Here is a 27604-nt window from a genome sequence, read left to right on the forward strand (position 1 = left end):
ACATTTATTTCAAATATACATCTGAAAAGTATCTACAACCATCTAATGTTTGTTAAAGCTCCTGTGAGGAATTTTTCACTGGTTAGGAAACAGACTGAAATTAATTGTGGTAATTCTTTATGACCTACAAAAGCAAACCAGACCATCAATCGACAAGATTCATTATTTCTATATAGTTATTTTTAATGCCTAAAACTGCTGACGGTGGGTAGGTGACAGATGAAGTGATTAACTGCACGCTGCCTTTGTTTACATTTTCCAGGGCTAAAATTTAAATTGAGGGATACATACAGTATGACTGTTAAAGAAAGCAGGATTTTTTATTAAAAACCACCACTGAAGCATGTACAGGACAAAAGCAGCAAATAAATAAGAGGTACGGCTTTGTCCACAGGGGGCGCCAAAATCAACACAAACTAAAAGTTCCTCACAGGAGCTTTAATCAAGAAGTATAACATTTAACTCTGAGATATAGAAGAGTAAATGTTTATCTCGGCATTAACTGGACATATTTTATTAACTTTCTGTACTTGTGTAAATGTGCTTTATTACTTTTACTTTACTGTATGCACCAGAGAAGATGTGGGTTCATAGTACGTGTTCATAGGACCAGGTTAGATAAAGGTTATAATTGATAAGGTTTTGTTCAAACAAATTCAGACAACAGGTTTGCATCGGAAATACTTAAATGACAAGAAGAATTATAATTAATGCTAAAACAGTTCATTTCTAACAAACGACACAGAGCATGATGCACAGTACACAGTTCAGCTATTTGTATATAGCAGAAGAATGATGAATGATGTTGACTCAGTGTTTCCTCCACTGCCAAATAAGTTAACTGAAAGTGAATAAATCAAATGAATGGCTAAGTTGTGGATCTACTAGTGTCCCTACAAATCAAAACAGCACCTAGCTGTTTGTGACTCGACTCTTTTGCTGTTTATGCAAAATACAAGTTTTTTGTTTTATGCGTCACTGGCCAAATAGGGCCTCAGTAAAGACAAATTACCAAAATTACTACCACATACAATATGTGAATGAAGTGAATCTTCCCTCTCAGATGTTCTCTCAGCTCTGTCCCGACGCCCTCTGGGTCCTGCTGCTCCTCTTCATCCCTGCAGCACACACAGGGAAGTGTCCACAGCAGTGCATCTGTGACCAGATCCAGCTCACTGTGACCTGTGTCAACAAGAACCTGACTGAAGTTCCTCCAACTGTTGACGAGGTTACTTATACACACACATATCCCAATAAATTAGTACTTACCTCCCATTTTGTTCCATCTAATATGTAACCCCCTTCTTTATAGATCACTGTGAAATTAGATCTTAGAGGCAACGACATCCAGGAACTTCCCACCGGGGCTTTCAAACACACTCCATACCTGACTCACCTGTCGCTGCAGCGCTGTAACATGCGCAGGGTGAAGGAGGGGGCTTTCCGAGGCCTCGGCCGTCTTGTCTTCCTCAACTTGGCCAACAACAACATTGAGATCCTCTACCAGGTCGTTACACACACGTAAATACAGTTCTCTCAAATACCATCAACACCTTATTAAAACAAACTGAATCCCATTCTTCTGTGTTTTGTGAGTCCAGGAGTCATTCGACGGCCTGTCCTCGCTGAAGCAGCTCATGATCGACCGTAACCGTGTGGAAGAGATCCGGCCCGGAGCTTTCTCTCAGCTCGGCTTCCTCAACCTGCTCTCCCTCACACACAACCAGCTGGTCTACATCCCCAACCTGGCCTTCCAGGTATACGCGCAACAACCTAAGCAAAGCACCTTGAACTGACAAGATGCTGTAGTTTGAAGATTAATCGAACAGTCGACCTTTCTGTACTCAGGGTTTGCAGAACATCAAATGGCTTCGTCTTAGTCACAACTCTCTGAACTACCTGGACACTGAGGCCTTCGCTGGTCTGTTCACGCTCAACCGTCTGAGTCTGGACCACAACGAGCTGCAGTTCTTCCCCTCTGAGACCATGACCAGGTAAATACTACAGTGACTCTACTGCATAACCCATATATACTCTAACCCATATATAAATGTTTTAATGAGAACTAACTAATTTCTATGTGAGGAATTACTAGTTGTGACGTGAACATAAAAGACTAAGAGACTACAGTAAGGCTACCAGGTCTGTGTTGGTCTTCCTTATATTCCCAGGGTCCTATGTTCCCTACCATTGTGAAAGATTGGGTAGAGCCATCTTTGCGATTCAAAAGCAAGAAAGGAGACGGCTGTTTCCAATGCAGTTCGAATGGTAAAAATCTGTTCAGTCATTGTGGAGATATGAATGTCCAAAATCAAGAGCGTTGTCTTGCTGGGCAATTTTGAGGGTGTTGGTTTCACAAGCAACATCTGTAGGAAATCAGCTGTAGTTGTAGCATAAAAAAAGTTAATGCTGGTTCTGATAGAAAGGTGTCAGATCACACAGTGCATTGCAGTTTGTTGCGTATGGGGCTGCTCAGCCGCAGGCAGGGTGCCCATGCTGACCCCTGTCCACCACCGAAAGCACCTCCAATGGGCATGTGAGCATCACTGGACCATGGAGCAATGGAAGAAGGAGGCCTGGTCTGATGAATCACGTTTTCTTGTGGAAAAAATCATCTGGATGGCCGTTGCTTAACTGAGGAAGACATGGAACCAGGATGCACTATGAGAAGAAGGCAAGCTGGCAGAGGCAGTGTGATGCTTTGGGCAATGGTCTGCTGGGAAACCTTGGGTCCTGCCTTTTTGACACGTTCCACCTACCTAAACATCGTTCAGACCAAGTACACCCCTTCATGGAAAAGTATTCCCTATGGCAGTGGCCTCTTTCAGCAGGATAATGCGCCCTGCCACACTGCTAACATGGTTCAGAGATGGTTTGAGGAACACGACAAGTTAATGGTGTTGACTTGGCCTCCAAATTCCCCAGATCTAATTTCAATTGAGCATCTGTGGGATGTGCTGGACAAACAAGTCCGATCCATGGAAGCCCCACCTCGCAACTTACAGGACTTAAACGATCTGTTGCCAACGTCTTGGTGCCAGATACTTCAGCACACCTTCAGAGGTCCAGTGGAGTCCATGCCTCGACAGGTCAGGGCTGTTTGGCGGCAAAAGGGGGCCTACACAATATTAGGCAGGTGGTCATAATGTTATGATTGGTTTACTTTAGATACATTACTGGTCTGCAAGGCTGTACTTAGGGACAATGCTGCTTTGAGCTAAATGCTAACATCAGCATGCTAACATGCTCACAATAACGATGCCAAACCGCTGATGTTCGGGATGAGTTAGGCTCACGATGTCAGCTATGCTAGTTTAGTGTCTTAGCATGCTAACACGACACCCTCCTGAGCTGTGTGAGGCTGATTGAAATGTTATCAGTTTAGGAGATTAGATTTGTCTGGATCAAAGTGGTAGAATGACTGATCACCATTTCTGGAGCCACACTGCTTGCTAGGATAAAAGACAGTACATTTTAGTTAATTTCAATTCACTTTAAATGCCCTACTCTCAGTTCCAGAAACTTTTAGCTTGAAAGTATAAAATGTGAAAATATTTGGACAATACACACAAAGGGTTATAATAGTTGGAAAATCATTGGCTTATTGGTTGCCTGGTGTCTTGGAGGGAAAACACCTGCAAAAATCCGATCTGACTGCTGCTATACACCTAAACTTTCTCTTTCTTCTTCTCCGTATCCAGACTGTCAGAGCTGACCCGCCTGGATCTGAGCTACAACCCAATGACTTACCTCGGAGAAGAAGTGGTGTCCATGGCCAAAGTGACCCACCTCTTCCTGGACCACATGTCCCTGCAGGACCTGGCCAACACAGCTGTATCCAAATCCCCCAACCTCATCCACCTGGACATCAGCCACAACCAGCTGCGAGTCATCCAGCCCTTCTCTGAAGGTACACCCAATCTAGCACGCATCAACCTGGCTGGGAACCCCGTCTACTGCAACTGCTACCTGCGTCCACTTAGGTACAACAGAACTTTGGATTTTGAACTGATGGCTGACAATCTGGTGAAACTGCTTTAATTTTAATATTTTTTCACCTCACTTTAGGGAGTGGGCGATCCGTAACAAGGTGAAGCTGATGGGGACGTGTGGAGGACCAGCCCACCTCTCAGGAGAGACCCTGGAGGCCGTTCACCCTCCCGAGCTGCGTTGTCAGAGTCAGGAGGCCATGCTGAAGGCGGAGTTCGAGGAGGAGACCAGGAATGCACCACCACCCACTCGGGAGCCTGAGAACAAGGTCAAGTGTCCGGCCAACTGTGTCTGCGAGGTAAGTGTGGTGTACAAAGTTGGATGCCCAGTAATTTACGTTTGTAGTATACCAATGATTCTTGACTACAAATGACAACTTTAGTGTCAGGAGAGCAGTGTGTCTGTATATGACATTCCCATTACCTCCCTGTCTTCAGGCTGAAACGCACCACTCCTCGTGTGAGAACCGCGGTCACTCCAAAGTTCCTCGAGGTTTCTCTCCCGCCACACGTCTCCTCGACCTGCGTGGAAACCACTTCCACTACATCCCGAGCAACAGCTTCCCCGGAGTCGCCCAGGTGGTGTCCCTCCATCTGCAGCGCTGCAAAATTGTGGAGGTGGAGGGCGGGGCATTCAGTGGAATGAAGGGTTTGATCTACCTGTACCTGTCGGAGAATGACCTCACGTCCCTCAGCCCTGATGCCTTTAAAGGTAATAATCATGTAGAAGAGAGCTGTGGATTATTCTGACTTGTCTTCATACTGAAATTTGGCTTCTATAATCTATATCCACAGGCCTCCCTCAGCTGACTTACCTCCACCTGGAGAAGAACCGCTTCACCAGTTTCCCCAAAGCAGCCTTCAAACTGGTGCCCAGTCTGCTGGCGCTTCACCTGGAGAACAACACCATCGCCAAGCTGGAGGCAGACATCTTGACTGGAGCTGGAGGCCTCAGAGCTCTCTACCTCACTGGGAACGCCATCGGCCACGTGTCACCCAGAGCTTTGGACCAGGCCAGCGACCTCGATACGCTCCACCTGGGAGGAAACAAGCTGAAGGAGGTGCCCACAGAGGCGCTGAGCAAGACGGGAAACCTCCGAGACCTGAGGCTGTCCGGGAATTCTATTCGCTGGGTGGGGCCGAATGCTTTTCGACCATTGGAGGGGTCTCTGAAGGAGCTGTATCTGAATAACATGGGACTGGAGAAGGTGAGTGGATTCCTTTTATGTCAATACCTCCTTTTCCACTAACATGCTCATGTGGTGATCAAAAGTAAAACAAATCATTTCACTAAGGGTAACATTCTGATGTGATCTCTCCAGATGTCACAGAACTCCCTGGCAGGTCTAGGTCTGGGACTAAGGAGTCTCTTCCTGGAGGGCAACCAGCTGGAGGAGGTGCCTAACCTCCACCCTTTTACTTCTCTGGAGGTGATCAACCTGGCCGACAACCCTCTGATGTGTGACTGCCCTCTGCTGCCACTACGCCTGTAAGACATTTACAGGAATCTAATCAGAAATCAGAAGAGATTTGATGGTTGTTTTTGTCTCCTTGAAGCAAGACATAACTTGTTTTAAATTGAATAATTAATTTAATGAAGGTCACAAATCATCATTTGGATAATTCTTTACCAGTGTATGATCAGTCTTAAAGGGAAATTTCCACATTTTTATGTATGTAACAGCCTACAGTGGTTGCACGTTTTCTTTGCACTGCTGCAAAGATCTTTTGTTCTTCCTGCCTCAGCGCCTTCATTTGGTGTAGTTGGTAGCATGGTAGACTGACAAAGTGTCTAATCTGTATTTGCAGTCCCTGCCTTTGCTTTGATTGCAAACGAGTTATGAACTAACTAAGCGGAATTGCATCTGAGAATATGAGTGCATAGGATGTAATGGACGAGAGTGTTCTAGCTGACATTTGCGTTCAGCTGTATTTATTCAAGACCAGTTGAAGGCTCAAGAGATACAGCGGCGCGAGGCTATGCATGTGGCTGCTCGTGTGAAATGCATCCTGGTGCATGTAGAAACTGCTGGCGTAGCTCCACAAGCAGGGAAACTAAGCTTTTTTGATCAGTAGGGCACACGCTGAGGAATTTGTTTAGTTTAACTACATACAAATGGCATACAAAATATGATAGAAATTCCCTGTAGGCCCCATTTAATACCCAATAACAGAAACATTAAACCCCTAAATACAATGAAAAACTTGTGTTTCTGTAGCCAAGCTCTTGTTGTATTACAGCTATAGTAACAATCGTTACTCATTCGAGATGGTTTACTTCGTGTCCAGGCAGTTTCAATTAGAAAATAAATTCTCTCTCCTTTTCATCTAGGTGGATTGAGAAAGTAAACCTGAAGGTTCGAGCCACCTGTGCCAATCCCCCTGAGCTGAGGGGTCGCAGGGTCAAGGACGTCCACGTCTTCAAAGCGTGTCCAGGGGGCGAGAGTCTCCCCTCCGTGCCTACTGTCACCCCGAAGCCTGCGAAGGCACCAAAGGCAACCAAACCCAAACCAATGCACCTCAACGGCCTCCGGCAGGTGAAAATGATGAAAGCCAAATCCAAAATTCGTAAGAGTCCCAACACAAAACCAGCTGCAGCCAAGAAAGCCACCAAGAGGCCCAGCACGCCCTGAACCTGCTGCGGAAAAATACTGATGTTTGAAGACCGCGGCCTGCAGTTAACTGGCAGCTGATAAAGACGTCGAGGTTAAAACACGGACTCTTAAACTGGAACCTTTGCCCACTTTGAAAGCTGTAGCTGCTGAGGCCCCTTCACATCTTCTGCCAGTTAGCTTTTCATCTGCCAGTGTTTTGCTGTTTAATCAATAGTGTTAAAAAGAAAAAGGTCAAAGGGCTTTTTTTTTCCTTCATCCAGGGACTCTACACTGAGCACACACACCCTTCTTCAGCACTGCAACGCTTCATATTAACAGCATTAGACACACATTCAGAGTTTTTCAAACTCCTGAGCTTTTCTGTTTGACATTTTTGAAGGACGCAATGAAGTGAAGGAAACAATCTTTAGACTTTGAAGTCTTTTAGCTAGTTACTGTGTCTTTAACCACTATACAACTGCAGATTTCTAAAGTCGACTTTCAAATCAACAAGTTTAGAAACAGTATTTTTTTTTAATCAATGATTTCATATTTACAAAAAAAGAACACATCTGGACATGAACAAGGAAAAATAAAACCTTACAATAAACATTTGTCATCTATGTCAACTACAAATGATCAGACATTAGACCTCCAGAGCTGTGTTTACAGGTTTGATGTTCCAAATGATAAATCAGGTTAAATTAAAGTCAAGTGTCATTGTGTAGAGGAGTTTGTCAACATGGAAAAAGTGAGGTAGTTTTAAAAGTGGCTAAGCTGATCCTTGTGGTCAATATGCCGCCATTAATGCATTTACATTCTATAGTTATGTCTCTATATTGTTTAAACGGTAGTGGTAGATGCTCACCATGGCTACTGTTGAACCACATCCAGTACATCAGAGCTGTAACAAAAGAGCTTTAGTTTTTATGGTTGGCCCAAAAAAATGTGTGATCCACACATGCGATTAATCGACCAGGACTGAAATCTTAAGGATCATAACTTCAAACAAGAGATTAAAATTTGCACGATCTGTAACTCTAAATATTGCAGAATGCTTTTGTCTCTCTTCTTTTTGTCCGGTTTCATTCTTTAAGCAGACATCTACATCTCATCCCTCCATTCCTGCAGCCTCGTCGTTTGTGTCCTGCTCTGAAATCTCTTCCACGACGCTGTCATCTCCTTGAAACACCTCCTCTTCCTCCACCCTTTGTCTCCTCTTTTCACTGCCTTTTCTTTTTTCACTTTCCTCCTCGATGCTTTCTCCGAAGGACTCCCTCTCTTCCGGTCCTCGTGCCGCTGCTTCACTCGGCTTCGTCTTGTCACGCTCTTCATTTGTCAAGCTGCTCGGCTCTGGTGCCTTACGCGGTCCTGTCTCCATCTGCTCCCCCGCGTCCTCCTGCTTGATTATACCCAGAGAGACTCGCTGAGGGTCGTCTCCTGGGATCTCCATTTCCATCTCCACCTCCTCCACTTTTACGTGCACTGCAAAGACTACAAGGATAAAATCAAGTCAGCGATTACTCCAAAAAATTCCCTCAGAAAAAGTGAAACACTTGTAAGAGTTTGTTCACTTACTCTCCTGCTCCTCTGGCTCAGTCTTGGGCTGGATGAGCGGCGCTTTGGGAGGAAGACTGAGGTCTTCAGGCTCTGGAAGACTCTCAGTGGCAGCAGCATCAGGCTGCTGAGCGGGATCCTCTTCAGCGTGTTCCTGAGAGAGCCTCTTCTTTGAATTCCTCTTCTCTATAAAAAGCAACAAAAGGCGGTGAAAGAAAAGTTATTTAACCTTCTGATCTAAGAAGACAATCATTTTGAATCCAGATTTTAATGGCAGGAAACATTTATGAACCAAAACTTACTCTTTTTCCCGAACATGAAGGGCTTCGTTTTCTTGTTCTGTGCTGCCTGGTTTTCAATTAAATTCACTGGAAAACAGAAAAAAACACCTTTCAGATCAAGACGACTAAACATAAACACAGCTCTCTGTAACACACTAGTGCATGCGGCTGTTAATTGAGGTGTTTACCGAGTCCAGGAGGCGGCTGCAGCTGGTAGCCCATGAGCTCACACCAGCCCACGGGGTAGATGTCCGGGGACTGGTGGTCGATCCACTGGTCGAACTCGTCCTCCCAGCCGTCAAAGTGGATGAGCAGCAGGCGGCCCACGAAGCGCTTCACGGTGGCCACGCACACCAGCCGCGGCTCCATCAGGTCGACCGCTTCCAGCTTCATGTTGGGGGAGAAGCCGTGACCCGGGTAGTCCTGTAGTAAGACAGAGAAGGGTTCAGAAAGGGACGGTCACATTCATTTGCTGTTAAACAGAGAGCACAACTTGTAATAATGCAATAGGTTTGGACTTACAACATTGAACAGTCGCCTTGGTGCAGCTTCAGCTTCACACTCTTTCAGGTATTTGTCCCAGGTGAAGGTCTTAGAGTCATAACCTGCAACAAAACAGGACATAAGGAAGTATTTCCTGAATTACCAGAACCAGCAGGGCGAAGATAAGCAGGGAGACAAAGTGTGAGCTGCAGCCGAGACTGAATGAATAAGCAGGTTTGTATTCACCATGAGGTACTGTGAGAGGGATGTTGTTCTTTTCACAGAAGCCCACAGGAAGGAGGGCATGAGATGAGGCGTGGTAACAAAACCAGTCAGAGCCGTTGTAGGATATGGTGCCATCGATCCCCACCATCAGGTAGCCGTCTAACAGCACCTGAGAGGAGTCAGAGAGGAGACAGTGTCATGAGTTAATGCGTTTACAACTAGGATTGTCACAATACCAGAATTTCAAACTTTGAAATGACACTAGTAAAAAACAATATTCAATTCCTGTTACGGCAAAAAAAATCAGGTAATTTTCTCACCTTCACACAGTGCTGATACAGAAAAAAGTCACTAAACAGACAAGCTCATTTGACAAACTCTTAATATTAATGAAATGATTTATGAAAGGGTTTAAATATTAAAATATTCCCTCTTGATCATCACTCAGAGGATCTGCCCTTCCTCTGCATTTCTATTGTTCTTATTATTCTGCCGTGTTTGGGACGTTTCTGGACGTCAATCTCTGCACAGGTCTGGAGCCCACCTTGGCGCAAAATGAAAATGTAGCGCCAAGGTGACCTCTGATCTCTGGCTGTCTGCAACAGATGCTATTGTAACTTTTGCATCTTTATGAGACGTGAAAGGGACTTCACAAAACGTCTTCATTTACTGTTCTGTGAATGAGAACAGTCTTCTGTGCTGCTGCTGTAAAGGCAGGATGAGGCGCGACTTCAGCCTATAAAAACTAAACCCTGTACCTTCCTGCGGGGAAGTAAAGAGATGTAGGCGTGGTAGTTTCTTATTTCTCAGTGTCTCTGCTTTATTTATATTAATGGTGCTCGCTCTCTCCACTCCCAGTCTGTTGCTTGACCACAGCTGCTCTCGCTTTGCTCGCGGCAGCTTTGGGCTGAAAATCTGACTTTAGATCTGTTGTTGCTTTATATCTTCGGTACCTTTCGGAACTATCGAATGTAAAAAATAATGGAGATTGTTATGAAAAAGCATCAAAAGTTTTCACCTCCAACCTGATGACTGCATTACACCGACTGCTGGAAATGGAACATAATTCTTTACCTCCTAATGGTTCGAGCAGATCAGTCTAGTCGGTCTGAGGACGTCTAATTCAGACCTGATCAAACAGTCAAACGTTACCTTGTGCACGGTGGCCACACAGATGCTTCCCAGGTTAAGCGGGTCGATGGCCTCCAGCTTCATTCCCTCCTCAAAGAAACCTCCGTCCATGTAGACAAACCTGGGCTGCAGATCACACAGAGAGCTGTGCTAAAGAAACTATAGAGTGTTTTACAGGTAGTGAGTGTAGATTATTTTCATATGAGCAGGACAAAGTGGTCTTGGATAACATATACTAAAATATTAAGCTACTTTATTGACAAATGGTAGATGGACTGTGCTTATATAGTGCTGTTCTAGTCTTCAGACCACTCAAAGCACTGTATGTAACATTCACCCTTTCACACACTGATGGCAAAGGCTACTATGGCACATTCATACACCAAAGGCTATGTCTTAGGTCTAAGGACACTTCGACATGGAGACTGTAGCAGTTAGTAGCTGTAGCTGTTAGCAGTTGAGAGACGTCCAACTCTACCACTGGGCCACAGCCGTCCCTTGTTGTAATAGACTGTGAAGGGGTAAACAACCTGAAAAGCTCTGAGATGGATCAGTACTTTGTCACCGATAAGTCTGGTTTTCTTTTGTTAAAGGAGGTTGGAAACAAACGTATTTACCTTAATGCAAACGTAGAGCTACTTCCACTAACATTGGTTGTTTTTGGCCCTGAATATCTGACATCATTAGGGAAAGGATCCCGGCAGAGATAGACCTTTTTGTTTAGGTAAAAAAACAGCTATTGGTACCACAGCCACCATCCTCCATTGACAAAAACAGCGATTTCTACTGTTTACTCAATCGGTTTGCTGTACACCAAAGTAACACAATAAGTAACACACAAACTAAGACACTGATTAAGCTAGCGGTAAACCAGCAACTCTTGTGTTCAGAAAGCTAAAATTACATTTTTTGTCAATGGAGTCCAGTGGCTTTGAAGAAGCAATGTAGCTGCTGCTTCTGATTAGAATAACGGCTATCTTACTTGTATCTCTGTAAAGATAAACCTCTTTTGTTGAGGTAAGCCAGCTGAGGCGATCTGTTGGACCAATTGCAAAATGGTTACAGTTTTAAATAGGGTAGATAAAGATGTTAAAAAATCCCATTCTGATAGTTTTAATATTGTTTTTCAATACACTTAAATGACAATTTGCAGCTGCTGCGTGTAATGGGCATTTTTCTTATGTAGGTTGAGAATGCAGTCAGACCAGGAGAGAGCAACGTAACTGTTAAATGGACTGTTCTTATGTAGCGTTTTTCTAGTCTTTGCGACCACTCAAAGCTGCTTTTACACTACATATCACATTCACCCATTCACACACACATTCATACACTGATGGCAGAGGCTGCTACGTAAAGTGCACAAATCTAAGTCAAATTACTTTTTAAAGACAGTTGTTGGCAGTTGGTCACTGGGACAAGTTTACTGCTGCCTCTGCTATCACCCCAAAAGTTACCCCAATAAGCCTTTCTACAACAGCCACCTCGAATAAAGTGGATAGAAGCCAACTTGTTGATAACAAAACACTTAGAATCCAAAACAGCCGTTTCATCTACTTGTGCTTCGTGAAGTCATTTGACTCCTCCCTCACCTTTTTAAACAGCAGGAACGAATTGTCAGAGTTCCCCTTCGAACTGGCAATTTCCACGCTGGTGACTGTAATCAGAAAAGAAGCATTTATACATTTTATTTTGAAACTTTCATGTCTTTAGAGCACTTTAACCAATTATGCTAAGGTGGAGTGTGGTCAGTCTAAACAACAGCACTACTAAAAATACACCAGTGGCCTTTGTTGGCCAGCTCCCCTTACATTTTTTGTATTGGAAAAACTAAATCCCAGACCTACCTGGTGCTTTAATGTCGTGACCCACTCTGCTGGACCAGCCTACGGGGTGCAGGAGGGGACTCCACTTGTGGCACCAAAAGTCGAGGGTAATGTGCGCAAGGGCGTCACTTTGATCTGCGTACAACAGCCGCAGTCGGCCCCCGACAATCGAGTCGATGAGGGCCACTCGGGTCCGACTCACGTGTTTGGGGTCCACCACCTCCACACGCATACCTATTCTGAAGGACGTCCTCATGCTCTCTGCGAGCTGTGAAGAGGATAGAAGGAAGTGGGGGAAGTGGACAGAGATGCTTATGATACTTATTATTGATTCAGTGAAATAAAAACACTTATTTTACTTAAAATTCATCATACATTACACATTTACAAGATAAACGGGTTTATTTCATGTGGCAAATTATTGTGTCAAGCAGCATCCAGTCTTACCTTGAGGTAGAAGTCAACAGGGAGGGTGTTCGACCCGACCAGCTTCTTCATCAGATACTCTTTCCAGTCTGGGATGTTCTGCTTCACATCTATGGACACACAATTTGTCAATTAGAAAAGTCTTTTTATTACAATATCTGATCGAGGCCATATTAAACACATTTAAAAAGGCATCAGCTGCTACATTAAAGTATAAGAAAATATCTAATGCTCCCTGTTTTTAATTGCTGGTCTAACTATTGTTCCATGCCAGTGGAGTCATTACACTTTTAATTCTTTTGATTAGCTGACATAAGTGTGACCTTAGTCATGAAGTCCTCGTGGTTACAAGTGTGAGTGGGAATCCTCACCTTTTGGTGGCACCAGCAGTTTGCTCGTCATGGCGCACCATCCGATCGGGTTCAGCTCTCCTGAAACGAGGCTGCACCAAAAGTCACGGCTGCTGTCGTGTTCAAAGCCTTCGTATCTCAACAGAGCTTTGTATCCTGGAGAGGGAAGCAAGGGTAAAGTTACTATGATGCTGCAGCATGGCTAAAATGTCAGACTGACCTAAATGTTTCTTGAAAAGAATAGTTATTGTATGATAGAATTATGTTACACTGGTTGTTTATGGAGCCCCTTAACTCAAATGTATTGTAAGGCCATATTGTTTCCACTGTGCAGTCGATTTAGAACTCTTCTCGTGTTGGTTGTAAACGGGGGGAGTTAGTATATCAGCACTGAAATGTTTTAAGAGGCCAAGGCCAAGAACAAAAACATAATCCTGGGAGCTGACTGATTTTTCTGTTATTTTTGGTTTCTTCCTCTGTGATGCTGGTGCATTGCGGCATATCTCTGCATCTTAACGACATTTTTGGATCACTGAAATAGTGTGAAACTATTGGCAGGATTCTGTATCACATAAACCAAGATACCAGACAAAAAAAACAGGAACCCACTCATACAAAAAAATAGCTTTACGCAAGGTCCAAACCTTCCACCGGGCGTCTTTAAGATTGATTAGGAATGTGACAACAAATGATAACCGTTCAACTTCATAATCCTACAACTAATAATTCAATAGTCTGACAGACAAACCTGCAACCTGGATAACATTAGCAATCCAGTAGACTTTACTGGGCAGGACTGCGTTTGTGTTCAGGACCTCCACCTTCATCCCCACGTGGACTTCATCCCACTGGGCACACAGCGGGGCCTGCAGATACAAGGTCACATGATTACTTACAGGTCATCAGTGTGACATGTTTCATGTGTTTCAACAGCTCGGCTGCATTCAGAGTTTAGTTCTTGTTTATAACCAATTCTTTTTAATAATCCATCAAACTGCTACATTAGTCATGAATGTGCGTCTCCTCTCATACATCATTGGAGTAAAGTTAGTCGTGCTGGAATCTGGATCCTGGAACATTTATTATCTGAGAGTGGAAACTAGATCGGACTCACATGTCTGAAGCAGGACACTGATGCAGCCAGAGAGGTTTCCTTTTCCAAGTAGGCGCCCCAATCAAAACCTGAAGAAGATGCTACAGACAGGAAAGAAAAGAGGAGGTACATTTCTCTTTTTATTTTTGCCAACGTGTTCTGTAAACAGCTTTTGACAAAATACTGTTAAAGGATGTCTTTGCTATCAATATGCAAACCCATCTATCATCTGATGACGGTATAGCCTCTGGGAGCAACGGTGAACACTACAGGCATTGTGGTGTAGCCACCGTTTAGCGATAAACGACTTCCAGCCTAGACTTCCTTTTCCATGCGCTGCCTTGTTTACAGTCCAGTTAGCAACTTGAGAAGCGGCCGTGTGTTCGGATCAAAAATGAAGCAAATTTCACCCCTCCAGATATGTCAGCAAAATAAATGCTGTCATTTCATGGTCGTTAAATCCCCCGGGGGAGCGCCTGTTTATCTGTTTGTGGTGAGTCTCAGTTTTACTGAAAATAAAAAGTTATGCAGAGGCTGCACTCTGGCTTACTTCAGGTATATGAACCTGAAAAAGAAACAGATTATCTTGTGATTTACTTTTATTAACGGGTCTTAAGTTTGTCGAATTTTTGACATCAGGATGCAGATCAGTAAAAAGTAAAAGTGACGCTTTGTCAGGTCTGTGCTCACGAGGAGAAGAAAACTACTTTAAAATGCTCGTTTGTTGAACGGAGGTCAAATCGATCATTTCTGATGCATTCAAGGAAATCTGGAAATCTAAACACTGAACAGCTTTCAGAATACAGCATCAAGCTAATCTGTCCAAGTTGAAGAAACTTGCTGCAGATGTCGGTTTATTGAGATCAATGAGAAGCTAAATCATTGTCAGAGGACTCTGATGGGAGCCGGGATGTCATCATAGCGGATGCTGTTCTGCCTGCTTTTGCTCTCCACGCGGACTGTTTTTCCTGCATATGCCGAAGCCTGCTGTTACGTGATTGGTCAATACTATTCGCACTATAATCATACTACAAATAGAAACCAGAACGCTTCCTGTACTAAAATCCTGTCGCATGCCTACAGATTCAACATCTTTATGTAAAATCTGTAAATAGAGATCAATCAATATGTGATGAATATTGGTGTTCATACTTGATAGTTACATACATAGAAATATAGAATCTGTAGGTAGTGACGTGGATTTTAAGGGATGGCAAGTGCTCTGGTTTCTGTTGTACTACGCTTGTAGTTCGAGTAATATTGACCAATCACGTATCAGGAGGCTGCGGTGTATTCAGGAAAAACAGTCCGTGTGGCGAGCAAAAGCAGGCGGAATGTAATGTGCCGTAATGACATCCTGGCTCCCATCAGCGGCTATCTGACGATGACATAGCTTCTTATTAATCTCTTTAAACAGACATCTTCAGTAAGTTCAGCTAACAATCTGCTCGAGACCTAAAATTCAACTTATAAATTGCCTGACTCTCTGTCACGAAAGCCGTTCAGAGTTTTCTTGTCTTGAGGACAGACATGACAAAGCTTCATTTTTACAAAAAGATCATGATATTGAAACTTCGGCGAAGGTTAGAAAGTAAATCACAAGAAAAACAGGTTCTTATTCTGTAAACAATGCAGCAAAAAAAAGTCTTGACTGGAAGTCGTTTATCGCTAACCGCTGGCTACATGCCCGGCATGTTTGCCGTTGTCCCCAGAGGCTATATCGTTGTCAGACTACAGCTGATGGGATCCGAGACAGATGTGTCTGTGTCCAATGTCCTCACCATCAGATACTGTTGCAGCAGCAGAGGCTTTGTTCACCTTGTTCAGCACTGTGGCTTTTTTTGACGGGGGCTTTCCCTGGAGAGAGAAAGAAGAAAAAAAAGAAAAGAAAGAAAAGTAAAAATGAAAGTCATTTTGTCATTATGATTTTGATAGCCACTTTACAGGAAAAGGGGAAGCAGGAAATGTTGTTTAAGTCACCTTAAAGAGGCCAAACTTTTAAAAAAATTGCAGTTCAAGTGCATTTTAAGAATCAGGTTTATTGCCAAGGACGTTTACACATACAAGGAATTTGTCTGGTTTTGGTAATAAATTATATAAAACATGTACAATAAGTGTCATGAAAGAGGGGTACAGTATGTGTAGGAATGTGCAGGATGATGAGAGATTGAAAACGCAGTATGAAATACAGAGACATTGCGCACTGGTGTGCATTAACGTTAGGCATTAACCTCATTGCGCTGCCGTCACACACATTTCCTTTGGCACTACTTTTTCTCAAACACAGGACTTCTGAGTCGAAATCAAAACAAGTTGAGTTATGACACTGGTCTAGGACTTTATCTTATTATTTACTGGACCCAAAAATCCTTTAATGAAGAAGCACTTGGGCACAAGGATGACTTCCTAAACGGGCAGACACCTCAAACTGAATCTGGGGCTGGTCGCAATGACAATACCCCTTGAACTCCTTTTTTACCAGGAGGGATTAGAACGCATAAAAAAAGCAAAATGTAGAAGACGTATTGCAGCCCATTTAACAGCACAATATGTAAAATAACAATTTCCTGACATCTTTTTTATTTGGCTTTGGTGTTACATAATCCTCTTCAGAAAAATGATCATAACAAACACGAAGGTCTCTCAGTGTTGCTTTGGGAGTGTTGATGTCTATTTCCAGAGTACGTAGCCACAGTTTCCTCAGAACAATACCTGAGCAAGGAATACGGTGAAATCGATACAGTGACCAGGAAACGTGTCTGTTTGAACAGCCCGGGGAAACACACGTCCGCACCATCTTGGGAAATATTAAGAAAAGTTCCGATTCAGAGCAGCACTTTTTGACCCAAACAATTGATCCCCGGCGTGATATAGTGCGCGGCAGTTGTACGGCTGACAAATACGTAGTCCGTCAGACAGCAATGTAAAGCAGGGAATCTAATCTAATTAAAGCGTACACCTTGATTGCGATGAAATATTGTAGATGGGCCCTTTTTCGATGGCTAAAACTAGTTAATATCTGAGCTGATGGCACTGCAGGACATCTTCCGACTTCGAAGGGAAATAAGCTTGTTGTGTTTTTCATCTGCTGCACTAAGTTTCCTTGGCCGACCACCGCGTCTACGATCCTCAGCGTTGCCCGTTTCTTTGTGCTTCTTCAAAAGAGCTTGAACAGCACATCTTGAAACCCCAGTCTACTTTGAAATCTTTGTCTGTGAGAGACCTTGCTGATGCAGTATAAATACCGTGCGTCTTGTTGCTGTGCTCAGTCTCGCCGTGGTGTATGACCTGTGACATGAAACTGTCTTTCACAACCTCACCTTGGTAGCAGAGTTTGGCTGTTCCTCATCCAGTTTGAAGCCTCCTACACAGCTGTTTCTGTTTCAGTCAAGTTTCAGTTTAGTTTCAGACTGTGTTTCAACCTACATGTGAAATTGATGATTAGCACCTGTTTGATATAACCGGTTGATCATACACCAGACTATAATCCTACAAAATCCCTGACTTTGTGCAAGTGTACCTATAAGAATTGATGCTGGTTTGAAAGCAAAGGGTAGGAACACCAAATATTGATTTGATTAGATTTTTCTTTTGTTCGCTCATTTATCATTTTGTAAAATGCTAAAAAAATTATTTATATTTTTGAAAGCATTCTTATCTAACACAGCTGCCTAAAACTTTACTGTACTGTATATATAACATTTCCTGTTGGAAAATAGCCTTAATAATTTAACCATCACATTTTCCCGGTACCCTTATCTTGAATTGCATATTTTTTCCGTCCAACACTCCAACAAAACAGATATTTACAATCATAGATGACCAGAAAATAACATTATATTGAAATAAAAAAGTCAGAATCTGTTTTTGTTGTCAACCTTGCATAAAAATTAAAACAGCTTGAACCAAAATTTCTACAAAATAACTAAATGATGAATTGCTTCAGTTCTCATTTTATCACTCTTTAGCTTTTGTACAAATAGATGTTCAACAAAATGACCCTAAAAGGTTACATTTAATGACAAAAGGAAAATGTCGTTCTTTTCCCTCAAATAGTTCAGATTAAAAAAGGAATGAAAAAATAAATAAGCAAAAGCCATATATAACAATGGAATAACTTAAATTCACTGTTATGTTCATTATTGGTTGCTTTGGATATCCTTGTCTGTCTCCGACTTGCAGAGGAGTTGGATGAACTGCCATCCGGATATCTTACCAGTAGACTCAGATGAATGAGACTGGCGCTGGGGTCACCTGTCTGACGGAACTGGGTAGGAACGGCGGTGGGCCTAAGGAGCCGGGCCCGGCGGCTCGGCTGATCCGAGCTGTCGTAGTAGTCGTCCCGCTGAAAATGCTCCTGGCAGACGAAAAGCTTGTGGAGGATGTGGAGCGGAGTGTCTCCATCCATGTTCAGAGCAAACAGCCATTGTCTCCGTCTCTCTGGCTCTCCGACAGGAAAACGATGAAATACGAGATTCGGACGTTTTTTGTTCCTGCACGTATTAACGCAGCACTTATGAACCATTTGAGTTAATTATACAATGTATTTGTTTATAGACGTGTGAATGACCGGGTGAAACCAGCTGACACGCATGTGTACATCCTCTCAGGTGGGGGCAATGTTTTCAAGTCCAGCGCGGCCTTCTTCTTCTTCCCTTTTTCTTCCTCGATGACGGTCTTACATTTTTTTCTACGAAACACTACCACCTTTTGGTAGTAATTAGAATTTGTGGAACTATCTATATACACCTGAGACCACACTTGATAAAAACCCAGCTCCAACGTGTTTCGTTGTTCTGTTAGAAATCTTGGAATAAACGGTTTCTAAAGTTATGTTGGGCCATGAGTGCGCATGCAGCCTATAACAGCTGCTCCTGTTTCCCGAAGTTCCCTCCAGAGATAGAGTATTTATTAGAGTCTTTGATTTCAATATACATAAAGTGTAAACATTATAAACACTGCTCGGTTCAGCTTTAAACATTTTTGAATCTTCCCATTTTCCTCACATTGGAGATGCATTGCTAATAATTTGCAGTATATAAGTCATTTATAATTCTGACAGAAAGTGTGGAGTAATAGTTTTCTAACCATCAAACTCCATAGGGGAAAAGAAAAGGAGAAACTGGATGTTAAAGTGTTAACAATTTCACAAACCTCTTAATGAGGAACCTAAAATTTTACAATCTCAAATTACTGAAACAATCTGGACAGATCTGTTTTTGAAATATCTAAAGAAATGGCTACATCCTGATGCTTTTATTGCTAAAAGAGAAAGTTGAAGCCCAGAACCCCTTAAAATCTTGATATGTTTTTACGTGGCGTTGCATTCACTTATAACTAACTGTAGGCCTATTCCTTTAAATCAGCATCTCACATAACATAAATATCATCCTAATCTCGGAACCCATCGGCTATCATCTGATAATGACATAGCCTCTGGGAGTGACGGTGAATTTTGCGGGCATTCCAGTTCAGCCAGTGTTTAGTGAGTCTCAGTTTCACAGTAAATAGTAGGTTACACAGAGGCTGCACTCTGGCTTACTCCAGCAATATGAACCCGAAAAGCTTTTCTTGTGATTTACTTTAATCAACAGGTCTTAAGTTTGCAGAAATAACACCATGATGCAGATTAGTAAAAAGTAAAAATGAAGCATTGCCAGGTCTGTCCTCAAGTGGAGAAGAAAACTACTTTGAAGATGCTTTTTTGTTGAACGGAGGTCGGATTGATCATTTATGATGCTTTCGAGGAAGTCATGGACATCTAAAGGCTGACCAGCTTTGGCAACACAGCATTAAGCAAATTTGTCTCAGGTTGAAATTTTGGATCTAGAACAGATCGTTAGCTGAACTTGCATGCAGATGTCTGTTTATGAGATAAATAAGAAGCTTAATTGTTGTCAGATGACATTTCTTTGTAAATCTGTAAATAGAGATTAATATCACCCTGATTAAAACGATTTAGTAGAATTCCAATAGCTCCTAAATTAAATGTTGCTAATAATGTAGTTATGCTGTCCCACATAAGAAGTTGCAGAAGCTTTATAGGAGCCCCTACAGGCTACTCCTGTGAGGAGCAGGTACAACAGTTGCAGCAGTTTTATAAGTAAAGAGGACAGCAAAGGCATTAAAATACTAGAAAGGCAGCTTTTGTCTGTTCCTTAAGAAGAAGGAGAGAAGCTGTGAAATAATGAACAGCTAAATTAAGACAAGTGGAGGAAGGATTCAGAGAGAAAAACCCTCAATGGTCTACAAGCAGCAATGAAGATGCAGCAAACAATGATCAGCATCTCATCTTATACAGCATTATATGCACAGCAGTCACAACTGACTAAACCAGAGACAAAAAGGAAGTTCTCAGGGGAAAGTTCTTGTCATATAATCTATAATTTCACCAGTTAATTATTTAATTATGCAAAGCAATTTACTTCTATCCAACTAATGCAAATACATCTGTGAGTTGCTTGAAAAAACAGACCTTAAAGGGCCAGTTTGCCAATTTTCAGCCTCAGTCCTATGATGCCATTATGGGGAGCTAATGCCATTATGGTAGGAAAAAAATGCAATTTCTCTCTGCTATCCGCTTCTCCAATGGGCCCTGAAAAACCGCCACCATACTACGTAAAACGTGTCATCTGGAGGTAAACTACACTTCCTCAATCTAGAACGCCCACCTCCGATGTCATGTCTCGTTCAAAATCATCAGGTTTGAAATATAGACTGCAGACGCGAAGATTTTTTAGACTCGGATTCTGTACCGCTCTGAGCCATCGCCTGCAGCCATCAATGTCCTTGACTGGAAAACGGTAGTATTTCACCCCATCGCTCTCACTGGGCCGTTCCTTTCAGAGGGAGGGTGCAATGCATGCTGGGTGTTGTAGGAATGTAGAATGGGCGAAACCACGAGCAGTTTGTACAACTTTCTCCAACTTTCTCCACAGCTATGGGGCCAATTTCAAATATTGTGGCTTCTATCGATTACAGGGAACACCAGCTTTGACTGACAGTGTCCAGGGGCGAATTGCTCCTTTAAGCAATATTACCAGAATCAAAAAACAATAATTTGTATGCATGCATCATCTGAGTGAAAAATAAAGTCCTAAACGTTACATGGCAAGAAACAAATTCATGATTTCGTATTGTTGTGCAGCAACATCACGTCTTTTTCTTACCTGCAGACGTGCCAGTATGGAGGTCTTTTTGGAGTTGGATGAATAGGAACGTGAACAGGAAATACTGCAGAAACGCTTGGTCTTTGAAAAGAAGGTGCTCACAGTGCCGTTGGTGCCACACATCTCACACACCACTGTAAAGATACAAATATAAATACCTATAAACAAAACATCATCTAACTTTATAAACAGTTCATCATGCTTAAACAGATGCAGAATTTCCATCTCCCCATTTTAATGTACAAACCTAAAAAGTGGCATTTTGTTTCTCAAACCATGTTTTTCCGTGTCTTGCAACTCACCTGGTCTGTCCTCTGTGTTTATATCCCCCGCCATAACCCTTCCTCCTGCTGGATTTTCTTTGTCGTTTCCTCCATCAGTATCATCAAACTGTCGTTTCATCATTTTGTACGAGCGAGGAGGGGGGAAAAAAGCATGATTTAAAACATCTTGTTTCAAGCTCTCACAATGAAAGTTCTCTTTTTTTACTCTGCACATCCTGATCAATGATAAATACTACTCACACTTATGGTAGACTCCCGGCGTTGGATAGCAGGCAGGCACTTACTGCAGCCCGCTCCACTGCAGGAGGAACAGTGCGGACGGACAAACACTGTCGGAGCGGCTCCCGGCCTCAGCTTCAGAGCCGCCGTGAATGGTCTGGGCTCAAAGTACTCCCTGCCGAAATGCTCGCTGCAGAGGTGAGAGTTAGGTGTGGCGACCCAATGGGGGCGGGTGCGCTGGACCTGCTTTTCCCATTTGAGAAACTCGTTGTGGTCCTTGGGGAATCTAAACAGTGTCACACCATCATCTGCAGTTTTCCCGCACCCGTAAGCAACGCAGTGGTAGGGCATCCTGTGGTCTGGAAGCCCTCCGAGTACAAAGCAGGATCTACAGCCAACACATCCTTTCTTCTTTTGAGTTGTATGGTGCTGTTTTATGAGCTCTGCAGAGGGAAGTTGATGGTTGTATGTTAAAACTATCACAGAACATTTACATTTAAGTATCACTCATTTCCAGACAGCTGGGGCTGACACAGGCAGCAGAGCTAGATGACAGATCTATGTTGTTTCCTAGTCCAAAATGTCTTCATCTTACATTACAAGACAAACTTCCAAAAGCAAACTACCAAACAATACTGAAGAAACAATAAATAAGTTCACACAAACTAACAGTCGTTACATCATACAGCCTAACGTGCACTTATACGAACATTTATAATTGAATTTCGTTGTAAAAGCAACTTATGAGCAATTTGGTAAAGCTAAAATGGTTATAAGCAGGCTGCTCAAAACATAAACAAAAGTGTGACTAACCCGCATGCTACCTCTCGTGCAAGCTACTAGCTAACAGCACGTTTGTCTTATTATGAAGCAGCAGTTCACTTAGTATATCGCTAAGTGTGATACTTACAGAAATTGTGAGGACTTTTGTACCAGGCTCTCTTTGAAATGTTTTATACAACTGCAAAACGTTTGGTAATCTAACTTGTTTAACTATACCCTCGTACCCCCCCGCTACTGTACTGTGGTCACTTACATTTGACGTCATAGCAGTTGCTTCCTACGCTCGGACAAGGCATTATGGGAGTTGAGGTTTTATCAGGATTTTAGCAGGATCACAGTGAATTATTTTCCTTATCTCAAATTAATTAATGTGCTGGCGTAAAATTGTTAAGAAGTTGTACTTATTGACTAATATTTAAAGTACAAGTTGCTCGACAAAGTTGGTGACCTGTATCTTTTATTATTATTTTGGTGTCATATTAGAAACAGAATCAGAATCAAGTTTATTGCCAAGTAGGTTTACACATACAAATAATTTGACTTTGTGTTTAGTTGCAATACAATAAATACAGAAGTAGAATAGAAATGAGCAAAAAGCTATTAAACAGTACTTCTACTGTCAGTGAACTTAAGTAGAATAAGATAAATATATAAAAAGGCAATATAATATCAAATATATACACCAGGTGTAATTAAAGAGCTGTACAGATGTGCAGGTTGTTGCAAGATAAGATAAGATAAGATAAGATAAGAAGCCTTTATTGTCATTATAATTTAGATGCAAAGAAATTGTGAGTGTCCCATCAGTGGGCCTTAAAAATACATACACACAATAATTCGCATTCCACAACACACAGCAATCATAAATCCATAAGACAATAAAACAGTAAAACAAGGCAGGTAAAAGTGCATTGATGTATAATTTCCAGACCATAGTATTGCCCACGCATATTAAATATATTGCACAGATTGTTTAATAAATGAAATAGTTGTATAATACATCAAATTTCATAATGTTTTGAGTTTTTAATGTGGGTTGCAGAGTCAGTGCGTGTTTGTTGAGAGATGTATGGCTTTGGGAATGAGACTGTTAAATAGTCTAGTGGTTCGTGTCTTAATTGACTTGCATCGCCTCCCTGAGGGCAGGAGGTCCAACAGGTGGTGGCCAGGGTGAGAAGATGACTGTAGTGCAGGAGAAAATAGGAGAAAATACATGTATTAATTATATCCAGGAATTATCTACAATACTGAAAATTCAATCAATATTATGGTACAATGACACATTGGTTATAATCAATGTCAATCTTTTGGTTTTACACACTTGCACCACTATGGAACACACTTTGTTGATCTCTGAATCTATACATATACATAGAACATACAAAAAGTAGAAGAGAGAAAGAGTTCTGAATGGAGCTTCTCCTTAAGTCCAATGACATTTCCTCAGGTATGACTTTAAGAAGCTCCTGGTTGTTTTGACCGCACCAGAGGGCTAACCTCTTGTCTGTATACTCATCCATATCCCAGATAAGGGGTTTGACCATTGTCTCCTGATGTGCAGTCATTGTGGTGTATAGGAAGAAGAGCAGTGGGGCAAGCACACAACCCTGGAGGATGCCAGTAATGACTGGGTGTTGGGTCTGATTCCCTCTAACCTAAACTCCTGCCTTCTGTCTAAAAAGAATGAACAGGATACTTGCATAATATCCCTGGAGAGTCAAAGTGTTGCAGGATTAAGCGGAGTCCCATGTTGACTGCATCATCCTTTGACCTGTTTGCCCAAAAGGCAAAATATAGTAAGTAGTAAGTTTAACTAAAAGTAATAAAATACAGGGGAAATGTAATTCAAGGGCTAAAAGTAAAACAACAATGCAAAAAAGTGGGCAGTGGAATGATTATATTGTTGTTATATATACTGTCGATAGATTACTATAACTCACAATGAATGTAAAAGTGGCTTTCACATTTGTAGTTGTGAGGTGGGGCTAAATTTGAACTATTTTGTGTAAGACTGTAACCAATTACATTGTTATTATGGCTTTATCTGCAGATTATTATTAATATTATTTATTTTTTGTTTGTAAAAATCCTGAAAATAGTGAGTAATGCCCTGACAAATATCCTGAGTCAAAAGTGAAACCTTCACAATGTTCACTTCGTCCGACCAACAGTCTAAGCCTCGAAATCATTAAAAATAGGTAAAAATTGTCAAAACAATTCAAAGGAAAATCTGTAAATCTTCAATAGTTTCATTATTAACAAGACATCATACTTTATTTTATCTACAAGTTAAGACTTTGGCAAACAAAACAACAAGCTTATAAAGATTCAGATGAATATAATGGGGTAAAAAGTTCAACGTTTTTGTCTGAAATGTAGTGGAGAAGAAGTAGAGAATTGCAAACAAAACAAAGACTGAAGTAAAGTACACAAACCTACATTTTGTTGGCTTACTTAAGTTCAGCACATGAGCAGTTACTTTCCTCTAATGCAATTTATACATAAGAAATCAAAATGTAGCCCAATGGGAAATTGCCATCAAATTTGCCTGTGCAAGGATCCTGTTTGTAGACTTCAGCTGGGCGTTCAACACCATCGTCTTTCAGAAAGACGAAAGGTAGGTGAAACATCACATTCAGCACCTAGACAATCAGCAGTGGCGTCCCCCAGCGATGCGTACCCTTCCCACTTCTCTACTCCCTTAACACAAATGACAGATCCAGAGACCAAGTTATATAACTCATCTGGGACAGTGATAAGTCTGAATAGAGACAGGAGGTTAAAAAGGATTTTTTAAACAACTATTCTTCAGTTCTCTGAACATACAACACAGCCTGGTTTTAATCTGCCCCCAAACAGGACAGTAACTGACTACATTGGACGGCTAACTGCAGATCTGCCAACAAATAGTTCTTCATAGTCAGCAAACAATCAGGAAGCCTCACTGCAGACTAATCACAACTTGGACACAACCTGTTCCAACTTCTCACCGCAGTTCAGCGCTACAGAGCTCTCTACACCAAAACAACCAGACACACAAACAGTTCCTTTCCACAGCAGTCATTCTGATGGACATGACACATTAACAGTTTATTACACACAGGTTTTAACAGGTGCATGTCATCACGCTTTATACACTATTATAGACACGTTTATATGTTAACTTGTTGTGATAAATAATTTGATGCAATTAAAGGAATTTTGACACGTTTTTAAAAAAGCATAGTAGCCCATATAGGAAATCTTCCTTACATTGTGTTAATGAATCAATACTAAAGGTTATTAAACAAAGGGATCCGACAACAGAAGCTTCTCAAATAAGCTGCATATAAAGGTTTAAGATAACGTGATACATAGGAATTAAGAAATTTAAAAAATCAATATCATGTCTCGGTAATGATGAAATGAATATTCACAAACCTGAATGCAATCAGAACTTAAAATTGGGAGTCAGTGGTCTCAGGCAACAAAAAAATGCTCATGAATTCAATACTTTTTGTAACCTGCTGAGAAGCTTGCCTGTGATATAAAGTCCCCAGTGAACCTGTTTACACCACAATAAACAAATCAGACTAAAGTCCTTCAGTTACAGATGAACTTACCAGTCGTCATTCAAAAGGCCATTATAACCTGTATACTGCCCTTTTCTGAAACCTCTTACTCAGCCTTAGCAACATTCAACATCCCAGTAAATAGAAACTTTAGAAAATTGATATGAATTTATAAAATAAGGAGATAATAATAATCAAGCATGCAACATGAGGCCATTTAGTAACCTACCTTTATTTTCTGTTTTCACCTGTTGAAACATTTATAATCAAATCATTATTTAGAATCATTACATTTTTCCTTCTGCTTGTAGTATTCCACATCTTAAATGATCATTTGATAAAGATTTTGCAGATCATAAAAAGGCATTTGACACAACAAATCAAGATATTCTAAATCATAAGGTTTACAAAGTTTGTTTCTGTGATCAAACTTCAGAAACAGAACAGAAATCATCTTTTATAAAGACAAAAACAGGAGTCCCACAGGGTTCTGTTCTTGGCCCACTTCTTTTAGTTTATATACAAATTACATACAAAAACATGGTTCTGTAAAAGGTTTTCAAACATATGCAAATGAAACAGTTATATATGGACAGTATATGGTAGAAACACTTCACTCAACTATTATATCATTTACAGTCCATAGCAACATGGTTTAAGAGCTTATGCCTTATACAGTAGTTAACATTTAAAAGAATCAAGTCTTATCAAGTTTTATTTTTCTGCCAATGCTTGTTCCTCAACAGAGGCTATGCCTCTTATGATGCGATACAACTGGGCCAAGTTTTGGACAACAAGCTGCTAAGATAAAAATTGGCTTGCTCTCAAGAAATCAGATGTTCTAAGTAACAATTATTTTATTTAAGCTGCAAGTCTATGACTCATCTATACATTATCATTACCCAATTCCACTTACAGTTTCACATTTGGTAACATGTAGAGCATCTAACAGGATTTGTAATTCGTAACAAATCCTCATTTGTACAGAAAGTTTATTTTTCAGTGGACCAACATGTGCAAAACCACCTGCAAACTGGATCCTGATTAAAGTTTATGTTTTGTACCATCTCTCATGTATTTCTTGTTGAGTTATGTGTTCTTAAAGGCCCAGAAGGTATAAGACACTGCACATTAGCTTAAGCGTAATGCTATGGCTTGTGGCATCACATTACATAGGCCTACTTGTCCCTATACAAACAGAGGAATAAATGAATATTACATGCATATGTGATGCATATTGTGTAAATAAACATTACTCATTTAATATTGATTCCATTGCACATTTGCAAGTCTGTACGTGATCAGGTTCAGTTGGTTGCAAGGCAAAGCACCATTTTTATATAAATGGTGTATATATATAAAAATGGTGATTTGCCATGCAACCAACTAAACCTGATCACTTGCAGACTTTGGGGCAGAGTATACATTTGCCCTGTGGCCCCCTAGTGGGATCACCCAGTCATGGCTGGATGAAGTTCTCTAACTGGGCACGATACCACATCACCAGGGTTTGATTCCCATGATATTTACGCTGATGTACATATCCACAACTGCCACAGTTTATTGATGTGGTTAATAAATGATAATACATATTTTATAGAACCTTTATATAGTTTGTCATGCAGTGGAATCCCATTTTTGATCGC

General features: G+C 41.5%; 2 protein-coding genes across 2 annotated transcripts; one reads left to right on the plus strand and one right to left on the minus strand.

The window, feature by feature from the left end:
• Positions 1-1063: 1063 nt before the first annotated feature.
• chadlb (chondroadherin-like b) lies at positions 1064-7188 on the plus strand. Its single transcript, XM_069665064.1, has 10 exons — positions 1064-1228; positions 1313-1507; positions 1602-1757; positions 1849-1994; positions 3702-3983; positions 4069-4288; positions 4428-4701; positions 4785-5197; positions 5312-5478; positions 6322-7188. The coding sequence occupies exons 1-10, from the start codon at positions 1064-1066 to the stop codon at positions 6620-6622; spliced, it is 2319 nt and encodes a 772-aa protein (XP_069521165.1). The 3' UTR covers positions 6623-7188.
• On the minus strand, positions 7098-22641 carry l3mbtl2 (L3MBTL histone methyl-lysine binding protein 2). The gene is made up of 18 exons (XM_069665065.1): positions 22535-22641; positions 21646-22067; positions 21424-21511; positions 21122-21255; positions 15734-15809; positions 13974-14053; positions 13608-13725; positions 12881-13015; positions 12531-12619; positions 12105-12351; positions 11850-11914; positions 10282-10386; positions 9151-9298; positions 8944-9026; positions 8610-8844; positions 8443-8508; positions 8162-8326; positions 7098-8077 (listed from the first exon to the last, which is right to left on the minus strand). Exons 2-18 carry the CDS (start codon positions 21973-21975, stop codon positions 7695-7697), a joined length of 2547 nt encoding a protein of 848 aa, XP_069521166.1. The 5' UTR covers positions 21976-22067; positions 22535-22641; the 3' UTR covers positions 7098-7694.
• Between the last annotated feature and the right edge of the window lie 4963 nt (positions 22642-27604).

The sequence above is a fragment of the Semicossyphus pulcher genome, unplaced genomic scaffold, assembly GCF_022749685.1.
Source record: "Semicossyphus pulcher isolate SPU_LCO1_2020_fin unplaced genomic scaffold, fSemPul1.0.p SCAF_16, whole genome shotgun sequence".
In the NCBI taxonomy this organism is placed as follows: domain Eukaryota; kingdom Metazoa; phylum Chordata; class Actinopteri; order Labriformes; family Labridae; genus Semicossyphus; species Semicossyphus pulcher.